The sequence below is a fragment of the Hyaena hyaena genome, unplaced genomic scaffold (genome assembly GCF_003009895.1).
Source record: "Hyaena hyaena isolate Hyena2069 unplaced genomic scaffold, ASM300989v1 scaffold_413, whole genome shotgun sequence".
Taxonomy (NCBI): Eukaryota; Metazoa; Chordata; class Mammalia; order Carnivora; family Hyaenidae; genus Hyaena; species Hyaena hyaena.
The window spans coordinates 1,624,870-1,648,850 of NW_024081047.1; the positions used below are offsets into that span (position 1 = coordinate 1,624,870).

At 39.8% G+C, this 23,981-nt stretch overlaps 1 protein-coding gene across 1 annotated transcript; it reads right to left on the reverse strand.

The window, feature by feature from the left end:
* Positions 1-1,668: 1,668 nt before the first annotated feature.
* Positions 1,669-23,744, reverse strand: EDNRB (endothelin receptor type B). The gene is made up of 8 exons (XM_039252461.1): positions 23,679-23,744; positions 22,356-22,885; positions 7,328-7,440; positions 6,993-7,197; positions 5,511-5,660; positions 4,980-5,113; positions 4,358-4,466; positions 1,669-2,930 (listed from the first exon to the last, which is right to left on the reverse strand). Exons 2-8 carry the CDS (start codon positions 22,833-22,835, stop codon positions 2,796-2,798), a joined length of 1,326 nt encoding a protein of 441 aa, XP_039108392.1. The 5' UTR covers positions 22,836-22,885; positions 23,679-23,744; the 3' UTR covers positions 1,669-2,795.
* Between the last annotated feature and the right edge of the window lie 237 nt (positions 23,745-23,981).

Genomic DNA, 23,981 nt, shown 5'->3' on the forward strand with positions numbered 1-23,981 from the left:
CAAGGGCAGTGAGTATGTGATTACTCAGTGCTCAGTTCATTTTGCCTTGTATTAAAATTTTGTTATTATTTCTGTCTCCTATCAAATAGGAAACTTGCTTTTCATTAATTTCATCTTACTTCATACATAGCAAACACTCAAAAGAAGCTTGTGAAATGAGTGAGTAATTTCAAAAGCTCATTTCAACCTTTCACTTTTGACCTTTTGTCCAATAATGATTAGCCACTGAAATGCTCCACCAGGGATAGGAAGACGGGGGGGGGGGGGCGGGGGGAGGAGGATAATTGCAAATTATCAGCCAGATAATCAGCCTAGGAAAATTGAATGTCTATATGTATATTTGGTCACTCACAACAATAAAACACAACAACAATGCAGCCTGGAGACCAGAAAATTTAACAACTTTTACACTTCCATGATTATCGTATGCTTAACATAAATAATGTCTACTTGTAACATTTGTATAACCTTTAAACACTTCATCTATTGGTATTTAAGAAATTATTATCTGCGCAGTGAAAAATAACCTGGTCTTTTTTTCTTAAACAATTTAAAATTTTATTGATTCTGTTTACATAGTAAGGAATCAGCAACTACAGTAGTTGCCACTTTAAGTGACCACAGAAAAACAAAATATATATTTATTTTACAAGTTTATATTACAGTTTTATAGAGTTAGCTACAGCATACCCGTGTTTTGCTATAAACTGTATTCCTGTGGCCATATTGGCTTTAATTATGTCGAGAAATCATGTTTGCTTCTTACCAACTTTTATCAGCATGTTAAATTTTTGAAATCAAGTGTTTTTAGAAAAGCTACTGAATGCAATTTCATTATAAATAGTACATGTACATACTCTTTGTGTGTGGTTTCAAAGTTTAGCAAGATGATTACAGACCACAGTCTGATATGGAAAAAGGAAAGGGTATTGGAATGTAAATGAGAAGGAAGAATCAAAACTCAGAACATGGTAGTAAAAATGAGCTAAAACTTAAGTGGGAATAAAAAAATATACTAACCAACTGTGAAGCTATTAGTCATCCAAAGCTAATTTAAAATCTAAAGTTTGAAATGTCTTTTGGGTTGACCAGCATCTGAGAAAGATTGGGAAGAAATTAATAAACAAGACTGTGAGTGATCTGTAAATAGAATCCATGTGGCACACAAATTAATTATTGTCATTTCTTTTTGGCCACATCTTTGGGTTTTGGTTCACTGTATTATCACATTAGATGCTGGCAGAAGAGAACATTGCTGGCTCATTTCCAACATGTGGCCCAGGGTTACTACGCGAAAAAAAAAGTAGAAACTCTGTTATATTTTAAGATGGAGTTAAAGCTCTTGGGCCCAATTTATTCCTGCAGTCGCTCTGAGAACATTGCGCTGTGTTTTGCTGGAACAGAATCAGGACCTTTTGCATTGATGTGACGGGGCAATGACGAACGTCAGGCTAAGAATGGGAATCCGTCCCCGCGGGTTTCCTCCCACCCCACCTCGCTTCCTCTCTCTTCCGTTCTCTCTTGTACATATTTTCACACACTTATCATCCCAAGTTAACCTAAGGCACTTTGCTGGGGAGATGAAAGAATGAGGCAAGAATGTACAAAGTAAGAGGCCCTTATGGTCCTCCAAAGCCCTTTCGCCTGTATGTGACAAAAAAGCACCACAGCAGTAACTGTTTTCTATTAGTTATTTACAGAAATAATATAAAAATTAGTAATAAGCTTTACAGATAGTTGTTAAATTGATTAATTTTTGTGATTTCACAAAATAGTGTTTTAATTATCATATTACACCTAATGCCACAGACCATGTTAACTGCAGCTCATGGGACAGGACGCTGCTTTCTCCTGCGCCCTGTGGGCCCTGCTCCAGGGAACTCATGTCCTGTCCCGTTTGGGGTTACTGGCTTCTCTCCATTGTAAAGATACACACGCTGGGCCCAGCCCTTTGTTGAATCCTCTGCACATCCTATAATTGTAGCTAAGTATTTACAGATGACAAAACTAAACAAATAGTGTTTAAACTACAGTAGTGAAAAAAGAATGTTTTAATAATCTTGACAAAAACCATAAGTAGCATTTTCTTTGCAGAATCCATGAGAAGGGGATTTCAAAGCAGTCTTTTGGATAGCATTCCAAGCCTTCCCCTCTTTCCCTTTGTGACATTTGGTCTTACTGGAATGTAGAAAGGTGAATGATTTTCAAAAACCCTCAGCTCTCTGATGCTACCTCTTGATCCTTCAATTAGGTTTCTAATGTCAAAAAAAAAAAAAAAATACACCAGCTCAACTTGCTTTCACATTTTAGAGTCCAGCCAATGGTTTGACACCATTAATTAAAAAAGTCCTTTGAAAGGATTTTTAAAAATTTTTAAATTGAGTGATTTAAACTTAATTTAAAAATTTTGTTTTACAGTGACACAATTTTCCTTTATATCAGATTCACATTAGTTTAAAACATTCACCTCTTTAATGGGAATTCAGAGTACGTTCAGCCTAAAACTAAGCAGTACACGAATGTACTAGAAGTTATTAAGAGCGACATTGAAGTGCTGGCTGTAAAAAATTAAGTGCTTTCATGAGGAGGCTTTCTTAATTCTCACTGCTTTTTCTCATGTGATAAATAGCTTGTAGAATGTCATGGGTCACTGTGAGTGTTGAGAAAATAATCATTCTTACACTTTTACATTGTTTTGTGCAAGCACACAGGTGTTTTGTTTTGGCAAATGCCTTATTGTTTTAGTGACTTCTGTCCAAAATAAAGAAAATGAAATTAAGTGAATATTCCTTCTTCTAAGATGAGCTGTATTTATTACTGGAACGGAAGTTGTCATATCCGTGATCATTAGCTTTGAACTTCAAGCACGACTGCTTTTCCTCCAAGGACTGTTTTTCTTCAAATGATTGGCACCAGCAGCACAGACATGACTGTACAAAGCAAAGTAACTCGTTATCCATTCATATCAGTCACTATCATGACTCTTCCTACTTTCTAGGGTTGTGACTATCTGGGCATGATCGGGAGTTCTTGCCCACTTTCTTTCCATGCTCTCCTATTTTTCCCTTTAACAACATATAATTACCTAGGTAGTATATGATAATTTTTAAACTAGAAAATACAGAGAAAGAAATGCATATCATGACAGCTCACCTCTTCATTAAAATTAAGAGGGAAAACCACTCATTCTTGATATTTACTCTTGCTTATTTGAGAAATTCTCTTAATATTTGATAAATTTGTAACTCAAGACTTTTTCCTATGCAAGTGGAAATATTACCAAACACCACACGTCTAAACACACAACTGTATATGTGCATGTGTGCATGAGTGTGTATATAATTTATTTTAATAAAATTATACTATATGTGCTACTTTATAGCCTGCTTTCCATGTCAGTGAATTTAATATTGTGTTGATGTTTTCGTCAGCCTCATGTTATGCTCATGTGCCTTTTTAATACTGTCACACAATACACTTATAAAGTACATAAATGTCTCAGTTTGATTCATCCAATTTCTTTTCTTCTGTTCATACTTTTGCTTTCTGAGAATCTATATGTATAAGAAAATGGGAGGTCCATTGTTTTCTGCTATAAAATGAGGGAGTCAATCTTGGTGAATGTTCTCTTGTAGCTCTAAATCCATGAGTTTAGGAGTAGGCAAAGAAATTAAGACTGATTTAGATTTTTTGAGGAAGCCAAGTTCTTTCCCAGTAGTGAGCTACCAGAAACAAGTGGATCATTCCCATATAAGGGAAGGCAATACGTCATTCATGTTAGATTCTTGAAGGAGTGAACGAATGGATGGGTGGACGTTACAATGCAAGCGGCCAACTGAAGAATAATAACACATATTCCACATCAAGTAGCACATCTCTGCTATACAAGCAAGATGGCAAAGAGGAGGCAAAACCTGAATTAAATGTCTCTATTTGACTTGCCAATCTCATGTCCCATATGAAAAAGATACTAACTTAGTTATAATCCAAGCAATGCTGCCAATCCAAAACCTACCAAAAATGGAAGCAATGCATTTAACTCATGCTTAGCTCTTATTTTATCATATTGTATCTGTCAGACATCAATGCATGTCCTTTTTGTTAATTTTCTGAGAGTTTCTATGAGTACAACTGATTGGTTGAGGCAGTAGGGAGTGGTTGATGAAGATTTATAGGCAGAAATCAAGTAGAGTGATTTGTGAGCAGAAGTCATATTTTAAAAAATTGTCTGTGATGTAATGCAAGGGAATATTGTAAAATAATTTACTATATCTCTTTAGATATAAATCTGAATCGTTTGGAAAGGTTACATTTGATGCCAGGCAGAAAAGAGCTTTTTATTTTGAAATACTCTCACCTTAAAACAGTTTTTGAATCTTTTGCTCACCAAATACAGAGCTATAGGATTAATGCAGGAATTCAGGGAGGCCATGTTGATGCCAATGTAGTCCAACACCAACAAGAAGCTGTAAGAAACAATCCAAAACATGTCTTTGTTGCTTTAAGCCTATATTCCTTGCAAACTTCTCCGTTTGGGGGAAGAAAAAAATTACTCACATTCAATAATTTTTTGACTTTATTACTGGTATTTGCTCATAATGATCTCTCACTCCGTCTCTCTCTGTCATGATGCCCCTCCCTCCCATGCCCAATTCTCTCTTTGACAATAAAATCTCATTTGGAAGTGCCAGATGAGAAGGCTTTGGAAAATGCAAAGGAGAATCGGGGCTTATATTTTCACTAGTGCCACCCGCACATCATTTCGATCATTTTAAGATTGAATCGAGAGTTCTGCCTCTCAGTTCCCAGTGTTCTTATTAGTCTGCTTCCTCTGCAACAGGAGTGAAGGGGAAATAATGAGAATCTTAATTGTTACCTAAAGACTAGCAAAATGGTAATCTGCCTCTGAAAGGGATCAGAGGAAAAAAACTTTGGAATGGCATTTACCTACAAAACTTGGTCTACTTTACCTTTCTTACCTCAAAAGTTCACATCTATTAGCATCATTCTGATCATAAAGAGTGAGCTTCAAAATCCTGCTGAGGTGAAGGGGAAGCCAGCATAAGGCGAAGACAAGGACCAGGCAAAAGACTGTTTTGGCCACTTCCCGTCTCTGTAATAAAACCATAGTCAGAGACTAAATAGATGATTCAGATAATCACAGTGTTCTCCCTTCTCACACAGAATATTTAATATTGTTTACAAAAAGCCAGTGACATTTGTACAAATTCAGAACATCAAGGTTTAAATTGAATAGTTATTGTGAATTAGAACTAAAATGACTAGAGATTCATCTTTAAAAAGTAATGGCTCTTTCTAGATCTTTTAGAGTACATAGAATATCTCTCGATAGATAATATAAAAAAAAATTCTTTGTATTTTCAAATATACCAGAAGAAAAAAGAAGTATACTCTAGTGTATAATAATTTTAATTTATTGTCATTGTAATAATTTTCTCATTCATAATTATAATACAATCATGAGTGAACACATATTTCTATTTTCTTACCTGCTTTAAGTGGTCATTTAAAGCAATCTGCATGCCACTCTTCTTTCTCAACATTTCGCAGGTCATCAGAGTATAAAAAAATGCAGTGATGGCTAGTGGCAAGCAGAAATAGAAACTAAATAGCCACCAATCTTTAGCTGTCTTATAAAACTATGGAGAGGAGAGAATTCTATGATTAACATTAGTCTGTAAAAAACATATTATATACCAAATGCTAAAGTTAAAAAAAATACTCATCTACTTCTAAAGTAGATCCATTTCATAAACACTATATAGAATATTTCAAGCCACATCTACTGAACAAATAGTTAAATGAAATAGTTAAGTGAAAGAAACTTCCCCTAAAGAGCAGTTCAATTCTCGAAGGCAGTGTGCTGTAATTATGCACAAAAATGTAAGCAGTTGGGCAAAATTAAAAATATTTGGTAATTCAAATATTTTTGTCTTCACACAAGCAAATTATCCTTAAGTAAACACATCCTTAAGGTACTCTTTCTGTGAAATATCACATCTGAATGTGTAAAGATATCCTAGTGTTTAAGGGAAGCACTCACTTATTAACAAATGTGTTTCCTGGAAAAAAAAGATAGGTATGGAAAGGTCTGTTATTAATTAAGAAATGTATAAGTCTCACTTATCAATTAGAAAATCAAAGCTGCTTATGACTTAGGCCTTTTCTATTATTCTACTTCCGCTCTTTTTTTTTTTTTTCCAACTGTGTTGGAGCAGAATTTTTGTAATCTATGCAGTACTTTTTCCTTTTAACTAATAAGACACAAGAGGAAAGCAATCTCATTCTCAACTTCACATTAATGTCCCTCTTTTTCTTTTTATTACCAGGATACATGTATAATCCCTAATGTTGTATACGGTCTTCTTATATGTGAAATAGAAAATAACCATTGGTGACACCTGCATTAACACCTCTTAATCCATTCTGTTGGGAAGAGTCTTTTACACTTAAGATCTATCTTCAAATACCAGCATTGCCATTACGTCCCTTGTTTCCTGATTAAACATTCCTGAATAAATGGTCAAGATGAAAAGTTCTTTGCAATAGCAGCTTTCCCTTTAGAGAGAGGACCGGCTTGCCATTCTGAACCCTTCCACATCTGAGCATCTTCCCTACTTGATCATTCACAGAACCATCCACTCCCTTTGATGGTTGCTGTGTTGTCTTATGAAGAACATGTAGTAGTTGGCAGTCCTTCTGGAGGAGTTGAGCTATAAGTTCAAATCGAACCTGTCATGTGAACTTGCTTTACCCGTATCCCTGAACACCAGGGAATTCTTGCAGAAGTAGGGACCTAGCTTTCCACCGCATGGGTCATTAGTCACTGTTAGCCCCACAGTCCTGGGGCTTACACTCTTAATTTATGCCAAGGACAGTCATAAATCAATAGCTTTCCAAGTAAGGAAGATCAGGCAAAAAGTAGCTAAGTATTTACGAGGCAAGAACAGAATGGAAAAGGTAAAATGCACCTGCATGAAGGCTGTTTTCTGAGTAGGACGAAGCAAGCAGATTCGCAGGTAACGTCCTTTGTAGTCAATGGTTATCATATCAAAGCCCACGGCTTCAGGGACAGCCAGAACCACGGAGACCACCCAAATTAAAACAATTTCTACTGCTGTCCATTTTGGAACTCCGATTCCTTTAATTCGGCTCCAAGAAGCAACGGCTCGATATCTGGAGAACAAAGTAGAATTATTTGTCAAGCTGCAGAGCCTGCTTTCATTGAATTACATAGTTTATTTTCTAAGTAACATAGCAATAGTACGGTGTTCAGGATATACCCAGCTTAAATATACGCTCTTACCTGTCAATACTTAGAGCACATAGACTCAACACAGTGATTCCCACGGAGGCCTTCTGGATGAAAGGCACCAGCTTACACATCTCAACTCCAAAGGGCCAGTCCTCGGCAAGCAGCTGCATTGAGAAGACATGAAGCTCTGTTAGCAAGATTTTCACACGGTGCCCTCTGAACTGCATTACTTAGTGGACAGTAATTAACATGCAGAGTCAGAAAACCAACCCCAGTTCTTCTTTTCCTCATAGACTACTCCTTTGAAAAGCATCAGTGTTCGATATATGGATCAGGAGAGTGGTTGGGAATAAGGAAAATGCAGCCAGTTCATGAGAATTTGTTATGCATACACAGTAGCTTAGGATCAGAATCTCAACCATTGGGCCAAGTGGGGCCAGTCTTTTGAGTTCCCCTTAGAAAACTGAACATGATGCAGCAAAAACATCTCTTCTACTGTCATGGAGTCTCACATGCTCAGGTCATGGCCAATCTAAAATATAGATGATAAATGTTAAAAACAGATGATAACTGTTCTTCAGCTGAGGAGACTAGACTCTTCCTGTGGAGAACAGAGTGTGCATTTGTATATTTCTTCTTCTTTACTGTAGTCAACTTGACTACCCAGGAGCTCAGCAGGAATACGTACACTGCTCCTTGAAAGCCCCAGACACACTCCTGTGTTAGGGCTTTACTCTAGGTGTTTCCTTATTCTGGAAGGTTCTTTCCCCACAGATCCACTCGGCTCACTCCTTTACCTCCTTCAGAACTTCCTCAAGCCCCATCTCTTCAACATAGCCTACTTGAACCACTTTATTAGTATCGTAACTAGCCAGGTTCCAATCTCTGTTACTCTGCTCCACTTTCCTTTCTATCCATAGCACCTATCAACAATTATTGCATCTATTATAACATTCACTTTTTTATTTTGTTCAGTTTTTGCTCTCTGGAATCCTTAGAGTATAAGAGAATATGGCCTCTACAACTGCCTAATATAGTTCCTGCCGTGTTGTGGATGCTTAATATTCAAATCTCTAAAATATATAAGCACCAGCTCTACCACGAGTAAAAAGACATAAGTTCTTGCTATTATATATATATTTCTCTCCATCTGACTTTAGACTGTGCAACCATCTATTGTGAAAATCAGTTAATTTCTTTCTTAGGACAACTGGGTGTGCCCCACCCTGGTTAATGAATCACTTTAGGTAAACATCTGGGTTGAATGTTCATGAGGTTTTGAAAATAAAGAAAAGTATTTCACATCAATGTTTTTTAAAAATGCTTTAAAAAATAATCTTCCAAAAGTAAAAACTATTTTGAAACACAATTGAGTCTTTCCGTCCTTTCACTTTAGTGACGTTTTTTGTAGAGTCTGTCAAGCTGGGTGATTGTTCCAAAATGACACCAAAGGCTGAGCTGTGTGTCTCATGTGAATGTGACTTGGAGCTCCAACATGAGACCAATTTTGTTTCCAGGCTAGACACGAAAAGTGGCACTGACATGTAGGACAGATGTTTGCAAACTTATCACAGATATGTTTACTCTAGGGTCCTGAAGATCTACTGGGCCAGGCAGGTAACACAGAGGGGTAAAGAAGTCTGGTGTAAGAAAGTCATTGGTGCCAGGAAGATAATACAGAGTGGTAGGGTGTGGGGTAAGTCCTATCTAAAAGGAGAAGCTGCTTAAAAACCATGACATGATTTTTGCCAAGGAATCCCAAATTAAAACAACAACAGCAGCAACAACAAAACCTCTTGATTTTAATTTAAAAAATTGGAATTTTTATATAAAACCTCATAATTATAAAAGTTGCCAGCTAACTCATATTTAAAAAAACACTGTGGAATAACATTGTATTAACAAAAATATGTCTGTAGATCAGCCTAGTCTCTCCTTGTGACTTCTGGATTAATCAACTGAGTCAGAATTCTGCTTGTTCATTCATTCATTCATTCATTCATTCAATGAGCATTTACTGAGCATTCAATATATGCCAGACACCATTCTGAGTACAGGGTGCATATCAATGAACAAGGCAAACTCCTTGCTTTCCTAGAGCTTACAGTCTTGTGAAGGAGGCAGATTAAAAAACACACACAAATATTTAATATGGTGTCACATAGGTACTGTCATTATATGAAGAGAGTATGGTGGGATTTGGAGTAATTTCTTGACAAGCTTATCATGCAACATCTTTCTGAAGAGGCAGCATATGAGTAAAGGATCTGACTAATATAAGATAGTAAGCCATGCAGAGCATTCTGGGGAGAGGAAAGAGCAAATGCAAAGGTCTTGGGTAGAAAAATAAACCTAGTGAACTGACCTTTCAGGAAGAAGCCTATCAAGGCTATAATAGAGTGATGCAGGCCAACTATCTAAGAGATGAAGCTGTAGAGGGGGAGGTCTAAATAATTTCTAGAGGAAATTCACTGTCAGGTTTTAAACAGAGAAATGCCATGGTCATATTTATGTTTTTTAAAAATATCACAGTCAGGGGTGCCTGGGTGGCTCAGTTAAGCACCTGACTCTTGATTTTAGCTCAGGTCGTGACCTCACAATTTGTGAGTTTGAGCCCCACATCAAGCTCTGTGCTCACGGTACGAAGCCTACTTGAGATTCTCTGTCTCCCTCTTTCTCTTGGCCTTCTCTGCTCGTGCTCTCTCTCTCAAAAATAAACACACATTTACAAAAATAATAACAAAAGATCACTGTGGCTGCTCAATGTAGAATAGAATGTGGGGTCAAGAAAGAAAGCTCTAATGAGAGATTGTGGTCAGCTGGACCTTGTGGTGACTCGGGGAACAGAATACGTTGTAGACCAAATATTTTCTTATATTTGAAGGGAGGGCCAGCAGGACTTCTTTTGGTTCAGATATAAGATGTGAGAAGTCAGGAAACTAAGGGGTTTGTCATATAAATGGTGGAAGCATTTACTGAAATGCGGAAGACTCAGGGTGCCTCAGGGCTGAACTAGCTATGAACTCAAGATGCTTTAAAGGAACTGCCGATTGACCTTGGAAACATAAGAATAAAAAGGTTCCAACCAGTTCCAAAGACCCTACCAGACCAGCTTCTTACGAATTATCCAGACAATATTCTTTCTAATTCTGATTGTTCTTAGAGGTATTGGGGCGGGGGGAGAAAGAAAACAAAACTAACAGTTAGGCATTATTCTAAGTTCTTTGCACATACCATATCATTGACATCCCTGAAGAAATCCTATGAGATAGTACTACAGATCCCCATTTTATAGATAGGAACACTGAGGTGCTTAGAAGTTTATTAACATGCTGTGTTGGTTTTAAATACGTCCACAAATTCTTGGCTGCTCCTTCCTCTAAAATGTGAAACCTCCTTTCCCTTTCCCTGAATGTGGGTTGGCTTTAACAATTTGCTTTTCACAAACAGAATGGGGTGAAAGTGATGATGTGTGATGGCTGAGATTGGTTCACAAAAGGCATTCACATCTGGTAGATGGCTCATTCTTGGGGAGATCGCTGCCACATCAGGAGGACACCCACGTCTCCAGGGGCAGGCCAACATGGTGAGCGACTGAGGCCTCCTGGAAACGACCAGCAGAAGTTTGCCAGCTATACGAATGGGAGATTCCTCCAGCTTTAGGCAAATCTTCAGAAAACTGAAGCCTTTGGCAAATATCTTGGCTGCACCCTCATGAGAGACACTGAACAAGAGCCACTCAGCTAAGCGGTTCCTGAATTCTAGAGCCACAGACCGGGTGTGAGATAATAAATATTTACTGTTTCAAGCCACTGAGTCTTGGGGTTATTTGCTGTTCACCATTCGACAAGCAATGTATTTGTCCTTGGTTTACTCACTTGGTTACTTGTCCTGATAACTTGTTTTATTACTCACTGAAGTAACCGATCCACATTTGAACCCACATGTTCTGATTTTAGAGTCTATATCTGACCATAGAAGAAAGTTTGTTTACAATTAAATTGACATTAGTATTTTGACCCATAGCTATGTGTCAATAATAAAATATCTAGATGCAAAATAAAGTCTCTCCTTCACCTATTGTCTTATTCAGATAATATCCAAAAATTAAGATATTTCTAAATATCTTATTTGCCTCAAACTATTTCCAAAGATGCAACTACTAGTATCACCCAGGTGCAGGCATCAGATGAATCTAGATGAATGAGTGTCCAGGCCACTGAAGGGAAAGAAGTCTGGCCAATGGAAAGGAGTTCTGCAATGAATCCAGGCCCTGTTTTGAGGTTACTATTGTTTTTGGCTCAGCCAGGGATTGGATGATTGCTCTTCATACCACTGGGAGGCCTGCGGCTCGACCTCTGACCCAAGTTATCACAGAGGACAGGGAAACACAAACTAAAAACTGTAACCATTCTCTTCACATTTGACGCAGAGATCGTCAGGAACCTAATCATAACTGAGGGATTCCAGTGTTCTGATCTCCCCTTCCAAAGGGAAAGGATCTACAACTAGGGAGCATTAACCTTTGTTAGCTTTTAGCAGCCTTTCAATTCAGGCTGCTCATCCTGGGAGGGTGCAAAAGATGAGAGACAATGTGCCCACCGTCACTTCTATTATTTTGTAATGAGAAGGGTGACTTTGGCAACCCCTGCCTCTCTCCAATCAGAAGGCTTTGTGGAGACGCTGAGAAGCCAGACACCCAGTGGCAGAAACCATGCCCACTTCTGATGCTCATCTCAGTCTTAATGGCTTCCAGTAAGTCTTAGGCAATTTAGTTCTGGGAGTTTATTTAAAATGCAAAGACATTGGGATGCTTGGGTGGCTCAGTTAAGTGTCCGACTTTGGCTCAGGTCACGATCTCACGGTTCATGGTTTCAAGCCCCACATCAGGCTCGGGGCTGATAGCTCAGAGCCTGGAGCCTGCTTCCAATTCTGTGTCTCTCTCTTTCTGTGCCCCTTTCCAGCGTGCACTGTCTGTCTCTCTCTCTCTCAAAAATAAATAATAAACATTAAAAAAGTGCAAAGACATCAACCTCTTGCTTATCAGTGAACAAAACCCCAAGTGGAGGTAAGGGAAGATCTACTAAAGTGTAAAGACAAAAATCACTCTCAACCAAGATGCCATCTTTAAATTTTGGTGAAAGAGTATTCTTATAGATTTTTGTGATAACTGAAAATTAATTATTTTGCTATTTGTTGACAAAAATCATGACATCCAACACCAAATTTGAAGTCCAACAACATAGTTTTCCTCTTTGTAGGAGAAATTGATTCTTTTTACTGTAAGAGGAAGCAATTCTAACTTTAAACCCAACAATAACTCATTCTTATTACTCATGTTTAGTTTTTTCTTTGGACTTTACTCCATTCAATTAGATAACTTAAGGGCAAGATCTGAATAGTGAAGACAAATCAAGCATGTAATCAAACAAATCTCTCTAATCGTAAAATCAATGTTAGAGTTCTGTATTGTTTCTAGGTCGCTGTCAGAGGAATTAAAATTTTAGGTTCTGCCTAAAATTAAGTTTGAATATATGTTACCTACCATTTATTAAATGTGAGCCAGTTAGAAATTACCCCTATAACTACTACTAGTTTTCATATCACAGTGGCTCATACAACCAAGAGCTTTTGTTACCGTTAGGTCCTATAGCATGGTGTCCATTTGACACATGACAGCCCATGCTTTGGGATCCCCTTCCCCTATGGCTTATACTGTTTCCCTAGAACATTTGCTTTGTATGAATAAATACAAATAAATAAAATCAACAGTGGATTGAAAAAAGATGTGATCATACTGATTATAAGATATAAGTAGAAACTCAAGGATGACCATGACTGCATAACTTTGGAATGGCTGTTTATGAAAGAAAAAAGGCAACAGCATACAAATTCATTATTTTTATATTACATTTAACAATTATTTTTATAGCATATGGTTTTTCCCCTTAATTTCTAAAAGGATAAATAGCATGATCAGAAAATAAATATCTTTTTTTTTATAATTATTGTTAATGATTCCTACAAAATCTCTCCAACTGGGAGATTTACATTTTTATTTCTCTTTTTAATTAAAAATCACATTCTTGAGAAATTAAATGGAGAAAACCCTGTTAATACATACCGTTGTTAATGCCCAAAGGGATCAAGCCCCATAAAGTCAGGAAATTCGAAAGTTAACCGTCTTGCACTAACAAATGCCCAATCGCTTCATTAACCATAGATACTATTTTCTTCTCCTATTTTTTAAATTAAGAGTTTATACTGAGCTTTAACTGTTTTTTTGTTTCAGAATATTCTATCACATTTTTAATGTCTAGCGATAGTGCCAGGCGCACAGTGGTCATTCATTAAATGCTCATTGATTAAAGGTGAATGAATGTGCAATGAATGAATGAATGAATGCAATCGTAAGGCAGAACTGTAATAAAACTTTTGTCATGAACTTTCAGTTCTCGTATTTGAAACAAAAGTCTTTAGAGAACTGAGATGGTTATGCATTTATTTATTTTTGTAGGGTCTAGTCCATGCCCTTCTTTCCTCTTTCCAGAGGATCAAGCCTTCCTGACACCCCAGAGCCAGGGCCCTGAGGGATGGAGGGGTGATGGTTGGCTTTTTGGAGTTCTGCCTTCCAAGCAGGCTAGAAAACACGAAAAGCAAACGTTCCTCTCCCATCCTGTCGCTCCTACTCAAAGCTGCCAAGCAAATGACTGACATAAAACAGAACCTACTGTTTCTCAATATCTAATGGGATCCCACCAGGAGCTGTAGCTGTAAATTTGGCAGAGACGGCTGCCTTAACTGTGGAGATGCTGTAGGACATGATTGTTTAAAAGGCTGGGTGAGCAATGTATTTACAACAACAACCAGGGTTACTTTGCCAGATGGCTATGATGAAGTGTGAACATTTCATTCAAATGACTGGTATTATAGAAATGTTTTTACAGTAAGAGTCAAAAGAGGGAAATAACGGAGTGGTTGTGTTTCACAGCTTTGGGAAAGGGTGTATTCTTCTGTTTTTATCTCTGTTTCCTGCAGCAGATAAGAGTCTTTCTGCATTTGAACTGGCATTTTAAAGATAGAGCACGTTCTTCAGGGATTTCCATTTCTTTTTTCAATCGTATGTATGGACAGAATTTAAGGTAAGCTGCTGGTCAAGTGCCTAGAAAATATTTTCTTGACATATGTTGTACCTGTGCCCTTGGGGACAGATATCAATCACAAGTTCCATCCTGCATCCATTAAAATGCACTTAATCACCTAAAGATTAGGTCGTGAGGATTAGGTCGTGAGGATTAGGTCGTGGGTCAGAAATAATGCCAGTTTAACCCCTGGGGTGACACTTAAACAGACCACAGTGTGCACAGTGCCCCCTGGAGTTGTGCAAGACAGAGGCCTTGTCTCCAAGAATCTGTTGTGTGCACACCCACAGACCAGAGGGTTTTTCCTGCTCTGGAAACATTCCTGTGACTTGCTGAAATAGAACATCGACTCCATGAGGATGAATTCAGTTTCTTGAAACAAAATCTCCAGAAGCAAAAAGAAAAAAAAGATTTAAAAAAATATGCCTTAGGAGAAATTTAAGTTTACTTTAAATATATTTTCTACTAGTGTTCCAATGAAATCTTTTTCAAGTCTAACAGATCAATAAATAGATTGCTCATCTCCTATTATCTGCAATATGCCCACAGTTTGTGCTTAAAAACTCACTGACATGTTACATATTCTGAAGAGTTCAACTAGGAACATTAAGAAATGCTCTTTACAGACCTAGTGGATTATTTGATTCATTTATCTGAACTTATCTTTTACAATCACCGTGACATATGAAGAAATGGGAGAATTACAACCCTATGGTCTCAAAGCTCAGAAAGAGACTCTGAAACTTCATGAAGTCAACAAACCTTATTAAATAATTTCATGTCTTACTTAAACCTAACTCTATCCAGAAAATATTTATGGGACACTGGTAAGCTACTATGAGAAGACATTTTATTACCATGGAATCTAAAAGCCCTTTAAAATAATTTGAAAACACTGAGTGAGGGGGAAAGAAGATATGTACAATGTAAACATTCAGAGGATAGTTCTCCTCCTTTCTGGATAATACAATTGAACTAAAGAGGGCAGAAGTAGGGAGAAGACACAAGTCAGGAGTCATGAGTGTGGCTGTGAGTCTTTGGGACAGAGAATTGCTTGAGAAAAGCATCAGTCAACTTGGCTAATACATTTCTGACTAAAGCATGAATCTCTTTCTTGCTCTTCTTCCATCACACTTTGGCTATTTTCTTCTTCGTTTACATTTTCACCAGAGGGTCTATAGGGAAAGAGAAATAATCAATCTCTAAAATAAAAGCACTGGAAAGAGGAAAAGACAGAGGTCTAAAATTAGAGAAGTTGTTAGGTAAGGTGTACCTGATACACCACACTCAGCTGTCTCCCAAACATAACCAACCTCGTCTTAACTCCACAAAGTCTTGAAAGAGATTGTTTCACATCGTAAATTACATCTTGAATCTTATTTCAGCTCAGGCTTTATCTGTCAACACCCTTTGAAGCACTTAATCATTTATTAGCATTTGGCATGTTTCTCTAAAACTACAGCATATTAGCCACACAAAGATCACCTTATATGGGTTTTCTTTGCGAAATGAAGAACATGGCTCCGTGGCCTTGAAACAACAGGGTCCCGGCTATGTCATTCTCTTGTATAGCTAAGGAAATATCTTCTATCTGGAGCAACTCATTTAAAGTGAGCAAAGAAAAAAATGGTAAAGCCTTTGATAGATAAGCCTGACCACATTGAAAGTAGCATTGCCATGACGGTTTAAGAGTCTGGGATTCATGGAGTGGCCGGGAGGAGATCAAAAGCAAACACAAGAAGTACTGTGGAGTTAACCCAGGGAGGCTTTCACTGCTTAAGGCCAAGAGTTTGCCAACCATTCTGTCACGGGAATCCACGTATGAAGCAATAAGTCGGGAATATGAACCCTTGAGCTTCTGGATTATTTGAATTATGCTATTGACCTATTATTTAATTATGACCAATGTTCTCATACAGGAAGAGGAACAACTCCCTCCTTCTTTTTCATCTGAACAGTTATAAAAAATATGATTATTAAAAGCCCACGGTCCTTATGTTTTATGTATAACATATCATCTTTGTCCACAATCATCTGTCCAGTACTGACTGTTGCAGGCACTATGCTAGGTGGGTGTTGGGGTATTGGTTTTATTTGTTAGTTATTCTAGATCATTCAGAACTAATAGTCTAACAAGTAATACTTTTTAAAAGCTAACTCTTTAAATGTGTTTAATTGGCACTCCTTAAATTTTTTTCTTTTTGCCTTAAATAAATGAATCTCAAAATATCTAGGTTCCATTTTGGGTTCAAAGAGCTTCTGCCACTAGAATATCTCTAAACATTATAAAATGTTAGTAAAATATCTCAGTTACTTAACTAGAGATGAAGAGTGTTATTATCTTGGAAGGAATCAGACTCTCCTATCCAATGATACTTTTATTACTTCTTATATTGCTCTGCGTGCATAAGCCTCCATTTACTGATCAGAAAATTATAGCTTTGAAAGTTAAATTTGGTGGTGTTCCCAACTAACTTTTACTTCTAACTGTGAAACCAGTCAATTACACAAAAACTTGTTAATTACCAGCAATAGTCTAAGATTGGAAGTGAGAAAGGTAAATTTGTTCAGAAAGATAGGGTGTCACAAGCAGAAAATGTCCAATTACCTGACAAGGTCACTTCACTCAAAACTCATTTGTGGGTTCAGTGAAGCAATTCCACATTTTTACATGCTAGCATTTAAATATTAGATATACCCTACCTTAACTAGTTAAACATTAAAGATCAGCTATTTTGCCTTTCAGAACTACGAAGGCAGACTCTTTGCCTCTAATAGTAGCTTAGGAAATGTTAGCAGCAAAGCCATCCAAAGGCATTCCCCCACCACTGGACATCTGATTACATGTGGATCCTTATCAAACCAATGTCCATGCCGCTATCTGTCTTCCAGTTCACAAGCCAATTTGTTTACAAATGCAGTTTGCTTACACATAAAGGAAGTTATATTTGAGGATTAACTGTATCAGCTCAGTTACCCATGCCAACATAGCACAGAGATTGAAATTGTTAAATGAAATCCAGAGATAATTCAAAAACTCATTATTTGCTCAAGAATTTTTAATTTTTTGAGAAGTTAAAAGAAGTTAAATAAATTTTAACTTGAACTTGCAACCAACCTTTGTTAAATATCACTGCTAAACCAAGCTGAACAAACTAACCAACCAACCAATCAACCACCACCAACATAAAAACTTTCATGGCATCCAGAAGTATATCCCAACTCTTTTGCTTTCTACAAAGCTGGGACAGCTCTGACATCTGGGCTACCACAACTTGCTGGTCGATAGGTTCTTATAGGCCACAGACATAGGTTGCCCCATCACTGCAGACCATACAAGGAAGGACACGATTAGCCTGTGAGTAAGGAGAGATTCATCCTCACATCATATACTTATAAATCTGGCTTTAGGTATGGGTACGTGTACATAGACCATGTCAATATTGGCATGGTGAACCATGTATATATTAGAGATAGACATTAATACATGTATATCTGTATGGAGATGTTATATAAAATAGTGATTCAAACTAAGAGTACAATAATAGCTTTGGAGTACAATATACAGATATCTATCAAAATCACAAATGCATTATTTGTAGTCACATTTATAATGGCAAAACTGAAAAAAAAAGCCCAAATTTTCATTCTTACACACACATACACACACACACACACACACACACACACACACACCATTTAATCTTTTCTTCCTAGGTGCCAGGCACTGTGCCAAATGCTATTTACCTGTCCATTAATATATGTTTATATGTGTACACACCTGTGCACAGAGATACATATATAAAGATACATATATACCTTTAAATATCCTCTTTGGATGACTGCATTTTTCATTTTCATCTGGATGGACTTACATATGTAACATGTCAGAGCCTTCCCTGTACGCTGCTGGGAAGGAAAAGCCAGCCTCCTCTTTTCAGCATATTTACATGAATACGAGTAGGTGAAGTCCTTCAACAGCTTCCTTTGGCTGGGTGTCCTATGATACATTTGTGGCCTTCATCATAAGATTTCCTCTCTGGAAGTTTCCAGCGACCTAGTTTCTTAAGGGAGTCAACCTAGAACAGGTCTATATCCTAAGGTTTGTCAGGACCTCCCTGCGAAGTCCTGCCCCATTCTACAGCAGTATCAAAGACTATGACATTTTGGGTTTGTCAACATTTTTGAATGCTAGATTTACTAAACCCCAGATTAATGTAATAGGTTCACATTGACGTTGCTGCTCCCTTGGGTGCGCCAACAGATGGGTTAGGTGGGCTCTATGAAATTGCAAATGTTGTGTGTGTGTGTGTGTGTGTGTGTGAATAAGAATGAAAATTTGTTTGCATTTTAATATATTATAATTATTATACCATATTAATTATACTGTATATAAATTTTATATAATATATACAATTAACTGGATCCTGAAAGATAATTGTAATATCCCACAAAAACAACATTAGAAATCATTGGTTTAGGGGCACCTGAGTGGCTCAGTTGGTTAAGCGACGGACTTCAGCTTAGGTCATGATCTCATGGGTCATGAATTTGAGTCCCGTGTTGGGTTCTGTGCTGACAGCTCAGAGCCTGGAGCCTGTTTCAGATTCTGTGTCTCCCTCTCTCTCTGCTCTCCCCTGTTCACACTCTGTCTCTGTCTCTGTTTCTCTCTTAAAAATAAATAAACATTAACAAACTTTAGAAATCATTAGTTTAGAGATTTAAGTTTCCCAGTTTAGGATAAATTTAAACGGCATTCATAATTCACTTAAGTTTCTTTGTGTTAAGTATAATACCTGACTATGCTGAGGTTCTAAATGGATTTTAAAGAACTTACTTATATGGTTGGGCGGCTGGTGGTTCAGTCGGTTACGTATCTGACTTTGGCTCGGGTCATGATGTCATGAGTCGTGAGTTTGAGTCCCACATCAGGTGAGCACAAGCCCCGCTTTGGTTGAGCTTGAGCCCTGCTTCTGGTGAGCCCTGCTTTTCTCTCTCTCTCTGCTCCTCGTTCACTTGCACCCTCTCTCTCTCTCTCTCAAAAAAAAAAACCTTACTCATATGGTATCACAATTATTTAGGGTAATAAATGGTTTTTAACTAGTCTGAATTGGGTGTTTTGGTAAATAAAGCCTTTAAACTAACAGCGATATTCCATATTATGTACTATAGATCATCTGACGAGGAATTTCAGGAGATAGAAATCTTCACGTGACTCAAAGCTGAAAATGTTTACCAAGCATCCCACTGTGTGGGAGTGTATCATGTAATTCCATAAGGGCAATCAAAGAGGTCCTAACAACACTGCACGAGGGAGAAGGGCATGCTGGGTCTGAGCTGACTCAGTGAAGAGGGACAGGGAAAACCCCAGGTTTTAGGGCCCAGATGGTCTGGGCTTAAGCCCTAGTTTCCTCACTGTCCAGGGGCGTAACATTGGGCAAGATGCTTCTTCACCTGTCCAACGTGGAGTTTTCCTGTAAAACAGGGATGACAACAGTACCTCCTCCTTGGGGTTTGCTGCAGTGATTTGGTGATATCACCCGAGAGCCTAGTGCATGATAAATGGTAGCTATTATTATTATATTATGCTTCACGTGACACATGTTTATGCCCATTATAAAAAAAACCCAAAAGCTACTATGTAGCACCCCACGTTGGCAGACTTAGCAGCGGGCAGTGGGAACTTATTCTTTGTCGTGGATGTGTTTATGATGAATATAGATGAACGGAGGGCCAGATTTGTAGTGACTCATGAGTCTGTTTACTTCAGAAGTAAAAACACAGGTTTAACAGATTGAATGGCTTCAGGCAAAATGATGTAATTTCCTAGGGAAATCATTAAGAAAATTGAAATGAAAGTAAAAACTGTGTGCCCTCCACCCCCACCACGGGAGCCAGATATTCTCCAGTTTATCAAATGTAAGCACTTGATCACACAAAGAAAGTAAGATGGTGCTGGAAGAGCTGATTTCATCTCGCCTGGATGCAACCCATCTGATGGGAAATGTCCTCAGCCCTCCTTGCACACTGCACTGCGGCTGCTGGCTCACTTGGGGAGATACGTGATGGAGCTGGATGCGTGGGGTTTACTGAGATCTCCCCAAAGGGACCTTTCACACAATTCTAGCAAAACTAGATTGTAATCTTCCTTTTCAAAAGGCTCTTACTTCACTCATTTAAACATTTCTCAACACCCACTCCACAGTTTCTCCAGTTAGTTTGGATGAATTGAATTGAAATTCCTTTGTCCAACTGGAATGGTAAGACTTGGTCATTGGGACTCACTCCTTATGATGAAGAAGTAAGCCCATCACTTCTGGCTCTAACAGAAACACGACTGCATTTAAGGGACCCATTTCAGATTGTGCTCCTCACGGGAAACACCCAGACTTCCTAAGAACAAGTTGCCAGGCAGGATTTTGGGATTTCTTCTATTCACCACCCCCCCCATTTGTGGGAGTGTTTCTTTCTAGAGCCTGGATCTTAATCTGAATCCTATAACTAAACCTCAGAAATGCTAGAATTCCCTTAAAGTATGGTTATTTGGATTAGGATTAAAGGCATGCCTTATGGTGACTCCTGCCACAAAGATAAAAGCATCCTACACCACCCCTTTCCAGCCCTCCATGCCACGTTGTCCCCTTGTACTGAGCCCCGGATTAGCCTCAGGCCAATTCCCAAAGCCCATTCCCATTCCCTTACACTTTGGTTCTGTTCTTATGTGTGACTTTCTATTGCCGATCATGCTGGGTAAGCAGAGTTTTAGATACGTGAGTGGGCTCTTAACATTTTCTGGCTCTCTCACCCAGGCTCTTTTTCTTAACACCACAATACCCCAGCAGTTGGGCACTAATAGTCTCATTGTAGAGTTGAGGAAACTAAGGCCCAGAGATATCAGGATGTGTCTAGAGTTCCAAAGCAACGTGGAGTCAAATAGCGTGGGGGTTTATGTCCTGCCCTAACTCTCTGGCCCGGTTCCTCTGATGCCTGGGGTAATCACAATAATGTTAGCAACTGAAACCATTTAGAGACTTCACTCTAAGTGCTCTTTGATTTGTTCTCAAGGCAGTGGTGAGGGTACAGTTTGCATTTTGAACCTGACAGATTTGGGCTTGATTCCCACCCTCCATCTCTTACTAACTGTGAGACTTCGAACATCTTGTTGATCGTCTGTAAGATGGAGAAATGTCTACTTGTGGGTTGTCAAAAGTAGTAAAGGGAAGTAACCCATCCTTTCCAGTGCTTGGCCCCGCTGTAGATGTGTGCTAAAGAGCAGATGCAGTATAATCATTCACAGCAGGTGAACTGTGTTGGTGTACTCTCTAATCTGGGTTTCTTTCTTCTACCCCATTTGTTTCCTAAAAAACCCATTCCAGCCCCTCTACTTTTAGGGCCCCCCACAAAAGTGCTTCCCAAGGTTAGTGTGCATGTGAATCGCCTAGGTATCTTGAGATGTGGATTCTGCTTTTGTAAGTCTGGCCTGGACTTGCAGTTCTAACAGGCTTTTGGGTGATATCAATCCTGCCAATCTGTGGGGCACAGCTTTTTTGCAGAGACTGTGGGCGCACTAAGCTGGTTTAGGGACTAAACAGTTCAGGGCCAGTGGTTCTCAAAGTTTACAGTTCATCATCATCACATGGAGGGCTTGTTAAAATACAAAATACTGAGCTCCCTCCCAGAGTTTCCGAATCAGTACGTCTGAGGTGGGGTCATAAAATGTCATTTCTAACATGTTCCCAAGTGATGTTGATCCTGCTGGTCTGGGGATTAAACTTGCTCTTGGCTTAGCCTAAGGTTACTGAAGACCAGTAGGGAATCTGGTTCCAATGGTAACTGACTTTTAGGAGGCTATGAATCTTCTTGAGTAAGCATCTCCAAAGGCTCTTCCATCCCCCTCCCACTAGCGGGGCCCCGTCCCGTCAGTATCAGCCCTTTACCTTGTACACCGTGATGGGTATGTCAATGATGATGTGCAGCAGGTCTCCCAGAGCCAGGCTGGCTATCAAGATATTAGGGCCGTTTCGCATGCACTTGTTCTTGTAAATGATTCTCAGCAGTGTGGAATTCCCGATGATGCCCAGCACGAACACTAGACAGGACACCACCGTGTTGATATACTTGAAAGTCTCCTTGATCTCAATGGATTTCTCGCACGGAGGAGGGGAGCGTGGCCGGGCTCCAGCTGTTCTCCCTCCTTGAGGCATCTGCGGAGGTGCAGAAGTCAGCGGCACGCTGGCGTTGGCATCCCGCGGCCAGGAAACCTCAGTGGGGGGCGTCATGATCTCCCCGGGTCCCGGAAGTGGCAGAGTGGCCCCGGTGGGTGGGAATCCCCTCTCGTCTCCCTGGACCCCCGCCACGCCGCAGGCGATGATCAGCGCCAGCAGGGCGCGTCCGCTCAAGCTTGGCAGCACCCGCATGCTGCTGTCTGCTCCAGTGGGCGTCGGGTGGCCGCTCTGCTGCTTTGAGTCTGGAGAACAGCAAGGGAAGAAAGACAGGACGCTTGGGTCAGCTACCCCAGCCACGCCCCTGCAAACAGCTAGCGCAGAGCGCAGCCGCGCGGCTACCATCCGGCGCAAATGTAACTCAAGTTTGCGCGCTAGTGGTGAACTGGCGCGCGTGACACTCCTGAGTCGCTCGACTGTCCTTCCCGATCCAGCTTTCCCTGTGCTTTTTTCTCCCTTGCGTTCCCCCGGGGGATAAGTGACTCGCAGTGGGGCGGGGCATTCTGGAAGGGGTGTGCCAGAGAGAGAAGGATGGGTGTTAGCGTTTAGCTTTGAGTTCTTTGGTGTGTCCCAGGGAAGCACAGACGCTCTGGCTAAGGATGCGCGGGAACTGGGGAAATCAAGTCACCCAGAGGCCAAGGGCATATGCCAACCTCTGCATTTTGCTCCACAGGGAACCCGGATACCCGGTGTCTAAACCTCGTCGAGACTCCTCCGGGCGGGTGAAAGCCGCTACTCCCCAGCCGCCCGCGCTCGGATTGCCCGGGAGGCCGCCGCCGGAGTGCGCACGCTGACCCAGACGCTTCTCAGCTTGCCCGACTTGGGGGAGTGTCAGCATGAACTACGAAGCGTCTGTCCCCGCTAAGTGGCTTCAGACTTTTATTTGCTCTCCTTTACTCCAACCTCATTTTAATTCATTGTATCTGTATGTCTCTCTCTCTCTCTAAATTAGATTTAAAATGATATATCCCCAAACTACCAACCCAAGCCGAAGCCCCAGGAGAAGGTTCAATCGCTGATTTTAACTCAACACCAAGCCTCGCGAATGGAAAGCACCTGGAGCAAAGCGATGAGCAGGGGACCTCCTTCCCAGGACGCGGGGCTCGCAGGTCGGTTCCAGCCCGCTCCAGGGGGGCGAGCACGCCTCCCTTCCGGGCGGGCGGGTCTGGCCCCGACTAAACGCGCAGGGAATGCCAGACCAAGGAGCCTCCACAGCTTGCTTGAGGTCTTTGCCGTCCAGAGACAAGTACTTTTATTCATGCGTCCTTTCCCCATCAATCACCGCCAGACTCCTCCCGCGCCTTCCGACAGCTCTGCAACCTTTCCCTCGGGACGGTCCCT